Source organism: Kogia breviceps, chromosome 6, assembly GCF_026419965.1.
Source record: "Kogia breviceps isolate mKogBre1 chromosome 6, mKogBre1 haplotype 1, whole genome shotgun sequence".
Classification (NCBI taxonomy): domain Eukaryota; kingdom Metazoa; phylum Chordata; class Mammalia; order Artiodactyla; family Physeteridae; genus Kogia; species Kogia breviceps.
In genome coordinates this window covers 103,503,413-103,517,504 of record NC_081315.1, presented here as the reverse complement: position 1 = coordinate 103,517,504, position 14,092 = coordinate 103,503,413, and the positions used below count along the sequence as shown (strand labels likewise).

The 14,092-nt window shown below is 33.3% G+C and overlaps 1 protein-coding gene and 1 pseudogene across 3 annotated transcripts in view; both read left to right on the top strand.

Annotated features, from left to right (window-relative positions):
- The window catches only part of NCAPG (non-SMC condensin I complex subunit G), a 184,699-nt gene that overhangs the window by 151,463 nt on the left and 19,144 nt on the right, over positions 1–14,092 (top strand). For all 3 annotated transcript variants that reach the window (XM_059067496.2, XM_059067498.2, XM_067036360.1), the window contains 7 exons: positions 154–303; positions 3,874–4,014; positions 4,941–5,064; positions 6,255–6,341; positions 6,669–6,848; positions 9,276–9,386; positions 12,047–12,166. In XM_059067496.2, coding sequence (XP_058923479.1) covers positions 154–303; positions 3,874–4,014; positions 4,941–5,064; positions 6,255–6,341; positions 6,669–6,848; positions 9,276–9,386; positions 12,047–12,166 — 913 coding nt within the window. The remainder of the gene's footprint in view (positions 1–153; positions 304–3,873; positions 4,015–4,940; positions 5,065–6,254; positions 6,342–6,668; positions 6,849–9,275; positions 9,387–12,046; positions 12,167–14,092) is intronic.
- On the top strand, positions 3,297–3,397 carry LOC131759015 (U6 spliceosomal RNA; annotated as a pseudogene).

Genomic DNA, 14,092 nt, shown 5'->3' with positions numbered 1-14,092 from the left:
TAAATATTTTCATTCTTTTTTGTGTGGGTAAGTTAATGACTCTGCAGTTAAAAGGATGGTGGTTATAAATCAAGTCTGCTTATTCCCATTTTTCTACTCAGTTCAGATTTTTACTGGATATTAAGATTTATTTTGTCTCCCTTTTAAATGAAGGAAATTGATTCCAGCAGATACATTAACTCCTGAAATTGCTTTGTATTGGCGTGTCCTTTGTGAATATTTGAGATCAAAAGGAGATGAAGGTGAAGAATTTTTAGAGCAGATTTTGCCAGAGCCTGTAGTATACGCTGAGTATTTACTGAGGTAAAATTGTTTTCTTTGGTTTGGGATGTACTTGTGCTGTGCTTGTGTTGTTGTATGTGTTAACTTCCCAGCCCCCTCCCTCAAAGCCATGCTTGATTGAGAATAAGTTGAAAACCATTTTTTTGGACAGGCAAGGATAAATAGGTATACACATTGAGTCTTTCTAAAGAATATCCTGTGCTGGTCAGTATACTGAAAGACCAAAGTCAATATGTTTTGGGACATTTCCTTAAAACTGGTAAGATGTAATGATGGACATTTCTCCATAAAGTTGATAATGATGATGTGTTGCTCTTTGAAATTGGTTGGCAAACTTTTTCTAAGTGCCAGACGGTAAATATTTTAAAGTCTGTGGGCCATGCTCTCTGTCACAATGACTCAGTTCTGCTGTGGTACTGCAAGAGCAGCCACAGAAAATATGTAATGAATAAGTGTGATTGTTTTCTGATCAATCAGCTTTTATGGTCACTAAAATTTGAATTTCATATAATTTTCACATGTATCTATTTTTACACATGTATTTACATATATATATCATTTAAAGATGTAAAAATCTTACCTTGCAAGCTGTACAAAAACAATCAGCAGGCTGTATCTGGTGCATGGGCCATAGTTTTCCAACTGACAGGTGGACCTCTGGCTAGTTTTAGTATTAATTAAAACTGTTACTGTTTGGCTTTGTTTTTTAAAAAGTTTTTTCAAAATATCTTTTTCTTAAATTATTTGAATTACTCTAGTTTCTACTTCGTTCACTTTAAAATTATACAAGTAAAATTGTACAAGTAAAACATGAATGCATTCTTGTCAAAATTCAAATACAGAAGTATACAGAATAAAAACGTGGTATTTCCTCTTACTCCTAATTCCTCAATCCCATTAATCTCCTTAGAGTTAACATCTAAACAATTTGGGGTATACACTTTCAACCCTCTTTCTCTACATTCCATACACATATACTAAATGCATGGTTTTTCAAAATATAACACACTATACATATTTTTGGGTTTTTTTTCAACTACTATCTGAGATCATTATATTGGTACATATCAGTACAAATCTATCACAATCTTAATAACAACCTGTCACTCCATAGTACAGAGGTAACCTTTAATTTATCCTTCTGTTGATGGACATATAGAGTGTTCTCAGTTTTCATTGATGAAGGTGTTTTAAACTTTCTTTACATTTTTATGTATGTTTGGGATTTTGTAGGGTTGATTCCCAGAAGTGGATTTGCTGGGCCAAAAGTTATATATTTTTTTTAATCGATATTGGTGTGTAGATTTTTAACTTCATGACTTTGATGCATTTTTTAAAAAGCTTTACATATTATATGGATTATGGGCCTGAATTCTCTTGGTGTAAAATATAGTGTCCTGCTTTCGTGTATAATGACCCCACATATAAGTTATGGATCAAAGCTACGAACGTATTTGAATTTTGTATGCAAAACATTGAATCCATAAATATCTTAAATGTGAGCCAATATGGAGACTTATAGCTTGAGCTCATAGTAATGTGAAAAACGTGGGAATCTACTTAGAGTTTTAAGGGTAATTATTTCAGGCTTTAATATTTAACTGGAGTATTCATTATAATGCTGTTTGGACCATGTTGAAATATACCCAAAAGGAATGAATTTTGATGCAATGCTTAATAATATGTTTATATAAAAGTAATAAGTGCTCATAGAAGATTGAAAAAATACAAGAAAATATGAGGAAATGTTAAATATTATATTCAAATAACAGGGTGAGCATCTCAAAGACTGGTTCTCAGATTGATTAATCTTAGTTACTGAAAATTGACATGTAAAGAGCTTGGCTCCTCTCACTTTAAGAGGTCAGGGATTCTTATATTTCCTTTGTCACTTAATCAGTGAGTTTTGAAATAAGTTACTTGGATCAACTTGTTTTTTTCACATATAAAAAGGAAAACTTTAAAGATCATATTTAATAATTGAAAGAATACTTAAGAAATAGGATGATTTTCTTTTTGGAGCAGTGTCACTAGATAGGATTTGTTTTCTCAAGAACAGAAACAAAATTAAGTGGAAAAATTGTTTCTTGATAATCTCAAATGTATTCTAAGGCTTTTTGTAGCAGGAAGAGTTAGTGACTCAGAATGATGATACGAAATGATTTCCTTTTAATTGAGGTGTTCATATAAAGAGAGAAATCGAGGATGTTAAATGAGGCCTATCAAATTTGAGTAAGAAAAAGGGATACTAATAGAATTTTAAGAAAGCTACCTTAAATTCTTAGATAGTTAAAAAAAAAAAATTTTCTTGAGTGGTCTCTTCATTATAATGACTACCTTTAAAAATGGTTGGAAAGAGACGATTTCATGGTAATTAAAATTGATAGGTCGATTTTAAGTTGTATTTATGCAGTTCAGGATTTGTAATTATTAATGAAACACTACTCTGGGTATTTTTAAAAATAAATTCAAAGTCTTGATACTATGTATTGTGCTAAAGCTGGGATGGAGAAGTAGGAGGAATTCAAAGGTGAGTGAAGGTTTAGCTTGTCAGAAATCAGTAACTACTTATTTATTGATTTTGATAATTATCAGTTATGTAGCTTTTGTTTAGTCTCCTGCTAGAATCCAAAGGGTGGTTTATGCCCTTGAAGGTCCTAATATCATTGCCAGAGATTTATGAGCCTTTATTTACTCTTGGCTGTCATTTTATGAGTCAGTTCATTTATTCATCATTATTCTGCAGTGTTTATAACTTGATTTTTGTTGACAATTTAAAATGACATTTTTTCATCAGGATTATCATTTCATATATTACTTCCAACCTAAAGGCACCTAGTTGTATAGGTTTAAACTCTTAATTCTACTTAAACTCTTAATTCTGCTTTTAAGTAGCTTTTTTTGTTCCACACAAAGAAGGAGACCTTCTGGTAGACTCTTGAATGTTATCTAGGTGAGGGTTGTAAAAGGTGTTAATTTGGGCAGTGTTAGTAAAATTAAAAGGATAGTTGATGGTGCTTGCTTAGTAGCACCTACACTAAAATAAGAACAATACAGAGATTAGTAGGGCCCCTAAGCAAGGGTACTACAAATTCATGAAGCTATCTATATTTTTCTGATTTTTTTAAAAAGGTCATTGTATTCATGCATTACTTATGTAATTACTATTTCTACTACTATTCTTTTAAACAAAATAATGGTTAATTAAGGGTGATGAGGGAAGACTAGCTCTTTCTGAATAATTGGATTTTTGGAGAAGGGATTTAGAACTTTATAATTGAGAATACTAGTGACATTGAAATAATTAGTTATTTTGAGAGATACAAATATGTACCTTTTGAAAATTTCCCATAGGAAATTTGAATCTTTAATGAAAATATATTTTCCAAATTCTTTTGAATCAAGCCAGTAAGTTCATAGAAGTTCATGACAATAACAGAAGTTACTCTGTAGATCAGGATTAGTATAACATGGTATAAATATCCATATATTTGGACTGATATGAGCAGAAAATGACCTTTTCTGACATAATGGGGAGCTGTTTAATGTTTCTAAACAGATTCTACATCTTATTAATTGTGCTTGTTTTAGTTATATTCAGAGCATTCCGGTTGTTAATGAAGAACAGAGAGGTGATTTTTCTTATATTGGCAATTTGATGACAAAAGAGTTCATAGGTCAACAATTGATTCTAATTATCAAGTTTCTGGATACCAGTGAAGAAGGAGGAAGGTACATTTAAATGTAAAACACTTGTTCTAATTTGAGCTTCTAATTTTATGTGTTGAAATGTAGTCTTGTTACAATATGATTAAATACATTTAACCTAGCTCTTTAAAGTGTTATACGAAGTGTTCTCTTTCCTCTTATATAATATATATGGAGTTTGTAAGAGGAAATATATTTATATACTGTCTCTGTTTCTCTTTCTCCTAATTTCTATATGAATATATGTATATATGGAAATATGAGTTTCTAATTCAGTTCCTTCAGAATAAATCAATGAAATTGCAGGTTTTTGCTTAAAAATTTCTATTAGTATTACTAGTCCTGTCTATAATAATTGCAGTCTAAAAGATTTGATTCACTTATGGTATTTTGTCATTTCATCATGTTAATTTATGAAAGATTATAGGGCCATTTATAAATTTTTTTTCAGAACGTGAATTTTGGTCTAAAGTCTGTACATATATATATATTTTTAACATCTTTATTTGAGTATAACTGTTTTACAATAGTGTGTTAGTTTCTCCTTTACAACAAAGTGAATCAGTTATACATATGTTCCCATATCTCTTCCCTCTTGCATCACCCTCCCTCCCACCCTCCCTATCCCACCCCTCTAGGTGGTCACAAAGCACAGAGGTGAACTCCCTGTGCTATGCGGCAGCTTCCCACTAGCTATCTAATTTACATTTGGTAGTGTGTATATGTCCCTGCCACTCTCTCACATCGTCACCGCTTACCCTTCCCCCTCCCCATATCCTCAAGTCCATGCTCTAGTAGGTCTGTGTTGTACATATATTTTTGTACCTATAGTGATAAATATAAAAAAGAAGACAAAGTCTGTAATTAAGTCTGGAGAATAGGTGAAATGTTAGAGATATAATGTGTTTCTACTCTTGTATTGAAATTAAAATAGTTCTTTTTGAATGCAGGAAAGTACTGCTGGCTATCTTACAGGAGATTCTTACTCTACCCACCACCCCAATATCCCTAATTTCTTTTCTTGTTGAGAGACTGCTCCACATGATTAAAGATGATAATAAGAGAACACAGATTGTAAGTAATTTTCTTCATTCTTGATAGAGATAAAAGGTTTTGGTCAATAACATTGAGGGTTGTCTTATTCTCTTTTCAGTACTTTTGGCTTTGTCTTTAATTGCTTTTGTTTTAGTTTTGTCTCTTTATCAAGTCTTTAAACTTCTTAAAACCAAATCTCTCTCACACACACATTTTTAAAAATATCTCCTTTCTTTTACCATACCTATCATTGTGTTGAATCAGTTTGAAATGGAGCAGGTTAGGGAAGAGGTGACATATAGGCATTGGTTGCTAGAAGGTTTGAGGGCCGACTGTATTAGTACATACCTGGGTTCAAATCCCCTCGGACGCTTTCTGGATTTGTGGCTTTGTCTGAGTAATTTAATCTAGAATTTTTACCTGTCTGCAAACGAAATTTATCTTTCATTGTTCAATGAAGCAATGTTCATAAAGTGCTTGGTAAATACAGAAATAAATATTATCTATTATTTTACTATATTCAAGTGTTATTTTCTCTGGGGTAGCCCCAAAAGAGAGGCCTGTATCGTTGATTTTCATAAAATCGTATAGTCTTGGAGTTGCGAGTTAATTCAAAGGTTGTCTTTTCCACTCCTTCCGTATATAGATATACTTAAACATATCATAAATTCTTTTTACAACATCCCCAGTTAGTGGTTATCCAGCACCTGCTTAAGGTACCTTCATTTGGGATGCAACTTTTTCCTGAATTGGCCAACTCCAATGCCCAGTGGCTCTGAAAGGAAAGTGTTTAATTTGCTGTCATTATTTATGCCTTGTATACCCAAAGGAAGAATAAAAGAGTATTCTAATTTTTTATATTCCACTCCCATTGGAGCTGAACAAGGGAGGGAGTTGAGGATTTTAGGCAGAAAATTTTAGTTTTATGGTGCCTAAGATGCTATTTTCATTTTTTCTGTTTTAAAGTACTATATGAAAGAGAATTTATCTTCAGTGTCTATGTGCCTATTTACCTTCCCATAATCTTAAGAGTTTTTAGTCAGATGTATTGTTTGGTCATTTTTTTTCTAAAATTGTCTAGCAAATAGAATGTGTGCCATTTTTGCTTGTATATTTTGCTCTATTTTTCAAGAGATTGTGGACAGTTTGGAGTTTTGTATAACAGTTTGATGTCATTTTCTGATATATAACATATATTAAGGCATGTATTTTGAATTATAACTTATCAGGTTACAGAAATTATCTCAGAGATTCGGGCACCCATTGTTACTGTTGGTGTTAATGACCCAGCTGATGCAAGAAAGAACGAACTCAAGGTAACTGTCTTCTAAATTAAAGAAATGCTTGAGTATATTGTAGTTGCACAAGTTGTTTATTTCTTCTTCTACATTTTCAAAATTGCACAAAGTCAAATTATTGATTTACTATTAAACTATATAAGAATGTCTAAAATGTTATCAGATTATGTCAGTCTGAAAGATTTGCCAATCTCTGTTTCAGGAAGATTACCACTTTTTCTGTATGTACCTGACTGCTTAACTTCTAGATGGTTGAAATGGTTCTAAATAATACTCTTTAGTTTGCTACAGATTTCACATTAATAGTTTTTGTTTGGTGTATACACAATTTATATCTTTTCTTAGATGGCTGAAATAAAAGTTAAACTTATTGAGGCAAAAGCAGCTTTGGAAAATTGCATTAACTTACAGGATTTTAATCAAGCATCAGAATTAAAAGAAGAAATAAAAGCATTAGAAGATGCCAAAATAAACCTATTGAAAGAGACAGAGCAACTTGAAATTAAAGAAGTCCACATAGAGAAGGTATAGATACATTTTTCATATTAAATTTCAGCTACTGTTGATCATCTCAACTAAACCTTGTTTTCTTAACTCAGCTGCCGGAATAGATTCACTTAGGAGGGATTTTTAACAATGCCATGAACTAATACAAAAATAATATTTTTCCGCCTGTTCCTTTCTATTTTGGACTTTGAAAGGCTTTAATGAACTTTAATTATTGTAGCTAGGACTTTGATTTGTTCCCTTGTCATGCTAATCCCTAGAATCTGAAGTCTTTCTTCCTTGCCAAGGAAACCTGCCTTCCAGTGGTTTCCTTCTCTTTTTGTTTTGTTTTGTTTGTCTTGAATGGTTTAGAAAAGGAAAATGCATCTTTCCCTTATTTGTGGAAGACTCATGTCCTTTCCACTGCTAGGAAAAGAATTTCTATAGTAACAGTGCCATTATACACATATTTTTTAAAAGTTTAATTACTCTTGTTTTTAGAAAAAGCTAAGTAACTTTGTTATTTTAAATGAAATGCTGTATAAAATAGATAACTAATAAGAACCTGCTGTATAGCACAGGGAATTCTACTCAGTACTCTGTAATGGCCTATATGGGAAAAGAATCTTAAAAAAGAAAAGAGTGGATATATGTATATGTATAACTGATTCACTTTGCTGTACACCTGAAACTAACACAACATTGTAAATCAACTATACTCCAATAAAAATTAAAAAAAATACTAAACTTATATATTTAATAACATTTAAAGCTTCATTTCAGCAGTCTTTTTTAATTAACTTAGTTGTATTTGATAAACTAATATTTTAATATAAGGTAGAATGGTATCAATTACTATAATATTTGCTATTAACTTTAATTCAGGAGGTCTTTTAGGATCTTGCCTTTTGTAGTAAACATTTATTACTGTAGTTTTGGTTTGGGAAATGCTGATTATTATTATAAAGAGAATGCTGGATAGGGAAGAGTTTACTATACAGGAGAGTTTTGTAAGTTATGTCCTTGAGCTCTGCAGCCATAGACATCCCTGCTCTTAACACCCCACCTTCCCAATGGATATGCCTGAATTTTATTTTCATAGCTAAGTAGCTCATTTCTTTTGTTTGACCAAGTCAATGGATCATTATAGGCTCTTAAATTTGAGGAGCAAATTTAAAGTGAAAAATGAAAATATAAACTGAAAAATGATATAAACTGCAGGTCTGAATTAGGAAAATTTTAACTAGTGTGATCTATCATGATTAATATTATCTGTTTAACTTTACTTGCTTTGACCATTTATCTGTTCATTTGTCCTATTTAAGGGTTATATAAATCTATTACAGTATATAGTATAGTATAATAAATGCTATGTTCAGGTAAGTATAGGGGTTTTATGGAGAGGGTGGTATAGGCTTCCGCAAAAGAAATGTTTCAACTTGAGATTTGAATGAAAATAATATAAGCAAGTAGTTATAGGATCCTTTTTTGTGGTATTCACAAGTATAAATTCATTTGATTCTCATTGTGACCTAACGGAATTGGTACAATTATCCTTACTTTATAGAAGGCAAGTAACTTGCCTGAAGTTATACAGATAGTAAATGGTAGAGGCAGGATTCAAACCCAGGCAAGTGGCTTTGATTGTGCTTTTAATGCACTCTGTGTCATCTCTCCTCTTTGAGTTGTTAAGGGAATGTTATAGGCAGATGGAATGACATGTGTGAAGGCCTAGAAGTTAAAGAGTGCCTGTTGTGTTTAAAAACTTCAGGTCCACATGACTAAAGAATTGAGGTGGAGAGGTAAGAGATAAATCTGAGGGAAGAAATTAAGGGCCAATTCATATAAGGCCTTGTATAAACAATATTTTAAACATTGTCCCTTACCCAAAGATCATGGTGAACCACTAAAGATGAGATTTATGTCTTATAAAGATCACTGTTACTCAGAAAATGAATTGTAGGCAGGCATACTAGTTTGAAGACTGTTACAGTAATGTAGGATTGAGATGAGTACAGTCTGAACAAGATAATGATGTTGGATATGGAAAGAAGTGATGGATTTGAGAAGTATTTAAGAATTAGTAACAAGGAGAAGAGTGAGTCAAGAATGTATCCTAGGTCTTTTGGTTTGGACAGCTGGGTAGATGGCAGCGAAATTTATGGAGGTAGCATAGGAGGAGGAATTTGGGTAATGATTGGTTAGTTCCCTTTTGGACATTTTGAGTTTGGGAAGCCTGTGGACCATACAGGAGGAAATGTCTTATGGCAGTTTTATATATGAATCTGAAACTTAGAAAATAGTTGAACCAGCTTATAAATGGTAAATTTTGTGACTGGATAATGTTGTACAGGGAATGTGTATAGAGACAATATGTCTTGGACAAAAAGCCTCGAGAAAGTAAACATTTAAGGCATGGGCAGAATATATTTTTACTAATGCTGAATATTTTGTATTTCATTTTAGAATGATGCTGATACACTACAGAAGTGTCTTATTTTGTGCTATGAACTGTTGAAACAGATGTGCACTTCAACAGGTATAGGTGCAACCATGAATGGCATCATTGAATCTTTGGTATGTTGGTGCACTTTGAGGCTTTATTTTAGCTCACGCCTTCATCATTTTATAAGTAATATGTTCCTTGGGGTTCGAAAGAATGAAAGACCATTTTAAACATCTGATACATATAAATGGTAAAAAAGAAAAAATAATACAGTGGCTGCTTCATATTGTGAGGATTAGATTAAGATAGTGCATGTAAAGGACCTGGTATATAAGTTATAATTATTCCTTTAGAAAGTTTGAAAAGATTATTTTATGCTGGAAAGAGGTGCAGGATATCTTCATTTTTTGAATAGTAAGAGGAAATACTGAGATACATAAGGAATATTTAAGTACCAGAATCTTGGTATGTAGAAAGACTGAGAAGGTTACATTGTAAGCCCTGTGAAAGAAATTTGTTTATTATTATATATTTAAGGACTTTACTAAAGTAACCCTTCATAGGTAATCTCCATTTTATTGACCAGAGGGATATAAATACCACAAGCCTTTAGAACCACATTGTCTGATAGAAATATAATGCAAACCACATGTAGCTTTAAATTTTCTAGTAGCCACACTTAAAAATTAAAAAGAAATGTGAAATTAATTTTAATATACATTAATTTAAATATATTTTAATATATTTAACCCAGTATACCCCCAATATTATAATTTCATCATTTAATCAATATTTTATTGAGATATTTTAAATTCTATTCTTCATACTAAGTTTTAAAGCACATTTTAATCTGGACTACTCATATTTCAAGTGTTCATAGCCACATGTGGTTAGTGGCGACAGTATTAGACATGCAGCTTTAGAGTATTCTTTTTTTTTTTAATTTTTTTAATTTTTTTTTATTTTTGTGATATGCGGGCCTCTCACTGTTGTGGCCTCTCCCGTTGCGAAGCACAGGCTCCGGATGCGCAGGCTCAGCGGCCATGGCTCACGGGCCCAGCCGCTCCGCGGCATGTGGGATCTTCCTGGACCGGGGCACGAACCCGTGTCTCCTGCATCGGCAGGCGGATTCTCAACCACTGCGCCACCAGGGAAGCCCTAGAGTATTCTTTTTAATAGTGCTACTTACCCAAAGCAAATTTTGAATGTATCCAACCTCTTCCAGGATTCTCCCCAAATTGTTTTTACTTGGGATTAGTGTAAAACAGCCAATGAATGTGATCTAAAATCTAGTTCCTTGGGTTGTCATGAGTTTCTAAATGTAGTAAAGAAGACCAATTATTGTTTTATAACAGTCTAGAGCTGATTAAAACTAGATCTGTTAAACCGTTAGAATTTAGTTTTATTTTTAACAAAGCAGATGTCTCTAGTGAAAAGTGATACTTTTAAAGTTCTGCTTGTATACTTTATGTCTGGTTCTATTGCAAGAGAATGATAAATGATGGTATAATTAACTGCACAATTGAAGTAGTAAATATGAAGACTTATGTATATATGTGGGGAAAACAATACTGAGGGAAGAAAGAACATAAAAATGGTCATAATGATTTTAACTGTATAAAAACAGTCTGTCTAAAGATTGAAAGAGACCATAGCGGGATGTAAATGAGTAAGGTATTTAAATATAGGAGTTATAATATTTTAATGAAATTACTGTGCTTTAAATAAAAATCATATATTAAGTGAACAAATATTTGTTGAACACCTATACACCCAGGGCTGGAGATAGAGTGTACATGGTGTACAGAACACATGCAGACTGCCCTTTTTGGATCTTCTGGTCAAGTGAGGGGGGGCATCAATCAAATAAACAAGTGAAAGCTTATGCCATTGATAATTGCTATGAAGAAGAGCTTTATTGTCATATGTGAATTTATGATAATGAGATTTCATCTGTTTATGGAAGGTGACCTTAAGGTGATGTTTGAGTAGACATTAACTATGTGAAAAAGAGGGAAGAATGATCTAGACCTACTCTCTTCAGTATGGTAGCCACCAGCCACATGTGGATATTAAAAACCTGTGGCTATTAAATCTAGTCCAAATATATATATATATTTATACATATTTATAAATGTAAAACTACATTGGGTTTCAAACACTTAGTACAAACAACAGAGATTATCTCAATTTTTTATAAACATGAAAAAAGCCACAGCTAAAAAACAAATCTCAATGTTTTAATATTGATTACATGTTGTATTGATAATATTTGGTCTATATTGAGTAAAATAAAATGTATTAAAATTAGTTTCATCTGTTTCTTTTCACTTTAATGTGGCTACTAAAAATTTTAAATGACATACTTGGCTTGCATTATATTTCTATTGGACAGCACTAATGGGAGGCATTGAAATCAGCTCAATTGAATAAACAGCAAGAGATAGCATGGTATAAGGTGATACTGGGAAAGACTACACAATGAGGTGTATATCATACATTATGTTGAGGAGTTTTATCTTTTCTATGAGCATTGGGAAGCCATTGAGTCAGTTTTGGCAGGTGGAGGGAAGGTATCTCATGATCAGACTGTTTTGCTCTGACTGTATTCTTCTGTTTTACTGATTTAATATTTACCTTTTTTAAAACCAAAAGTTGACTTTTTTGTGTTAATAGACTACATGGAAATGAAGTAGGTCTGCGAAATCATATAGAAATTTGCATTTTTTTAATATACTATTGTAAATTTCTTATCCTAGTCAAAATTATTTTAATTTCTAATTCACTTTAGATTCTTCCTGGAATAATAAGTGTTCATCCTACAGTAAGAAATCTGGCTGTTTTGTGCTTGGGATGCTGTGGACTACAGAATCAGGATTTTGCAAGTAAACACTTCGTATTACTATTGCAGGTAGGATTTATCTTGTGACTAAAATCTTGATTATACTTGAGATAAATACTCAATCTGTGGTGATTTTGCTAGTATTATTAAGTTTAATTGATTCCAGGGCTGGTTGATGATGATGATGATTATGGATGATTTTAAGGGCTCAGTTTTGATTTTTTTGTAGCAGAAAGATGAAATGTCAGTTATTTAAGGTATTTAAAAAATTAATCATATAGCAGATATTTATTGAGTACATATTATATGCCCAGCATTATAGACTTTAGAAAAAAAATAAGATAGGTAATGAAAAACATGATAAAAGTTGCTGTCCTAATGGAGCTTACATTTTAGAAGAGGAAATACACAATGAAAAATAAAAAATATGTAGTATGTCAGATGGAAAAAAATAAAGCAGAGAAGGGGAATGAGGACTGGAAATAGGGAAAGGGAGCAGTTTGGTTTAGAAAGACCTCACTAATAAGTCAAAATTTGGGCTGTTACCAGAGGGAAGTGAGAATTAACCATGTAGATCTGGGTAAGAGGTTTCCAAAGAGAGGGAAGAGCACGGGAAGGGGTCCATCAGTAGGACTTTGCTTCACATATTAAAGGAACGGGAGCTCATATGGCTAGGCCAGATTGAGCAAAGGGGAAAATAGTAGGAGAAATGATTCGCAGGCAGCTGGTCATCCGTGTCTTCTAGGGATTTCTAGTTTGTAAAGATGTAGCCTTCACAGTGAATGAGATGGGAAGGAATTGGTAGGGTTTTTTTTTTTTTTTTTTTTTTAAATTTATCTATTTATTTATTTGGTTGTGTCGGGTCTTAGTAGTGGCATGTGGGATCTTTTGTTGTGGCGTGGGCTCTTCATTGCAGCACGCAGCCTTCTCTCTAGTTGTGGTGTGTGGGCTCTGGAGCACATGGGCTCTCTAGTTGTGGCCTGAGGGCTCTAGAGCACATGGGCTTCGTTGCCCCACGGCATGTGGGATCTTAGTTCCCCAACCAGGGATCAAACCTGCATGCCCTGCATTGGAAGGTGGATTCTTAACCACTAGACCACCAGGGAAGTCCCAGAATTGGAAGATTTTGAGTAGGGGATTTTTATGCTGTGACAGGATATAGTGTTGGTTAGACCCATGGGTTGTTTTTTGTTTGTTTGTTTTTTGTTTTTTTTGTGGTACGCGGGCCTCTCACTGTTGTGGCCTCTCCCGTTGCAGAGCACAGGCTCTGGATGCACAGGCTCAGTGGCCATGGCTCACAGGCCCAGCCGCTCTGCGGCATGTGGGATCTTCCCGGACCGGGGCACGAACCCGTGTCCCCTGCATCGGCAGGCGGATTCTCAACCACTGTGCCACCAGGGAAGCCCCATGGGTTGTTTGGCAAACCTTTTCTCTGAAGGTCTAGAGAGTAAATATTGTAGACTTTGCAGGCCATATGGTCTGTCTCAACTACTGCTTTGCTGTGGTAGTATGAAAACATCCATAGATGATACATAATTGAATAAGCATAGTTGTAGATCAGTAAAACTTGTATTTATGGACACTGATACTTAAATTTCTTATAATTTTAGCATATAATGAGATATTATTTTTTAACCATTGAAAAATATACAATTATTCCTAACTTGGAGGCTGTATAAAAACAGGCAACAAACTGGAATTGGCCCATGAGTCATAGTTTGCAGATCCCTAATAGTAACTATAGGGATACAGTATGGAAGGAAGGATACTCATAAGGAAGGTATTGCAATAATCCAGGAAAGAGGTGATGATGACCTGGACCAGTGTTGTGATTATTTGGGTCATGAGAAGTGATGGTAATTTAAGTTTGAAGACAATGTCTATAGAATTTGTTGATAAATTTGATGTGGTGTGTGAGAGAAAGAAGTGGAAGAAAACAGGATTTTGGCTGGAATAACTGGAAAGATGGAATTGCCTTTCTTGTGATGGGGAAAA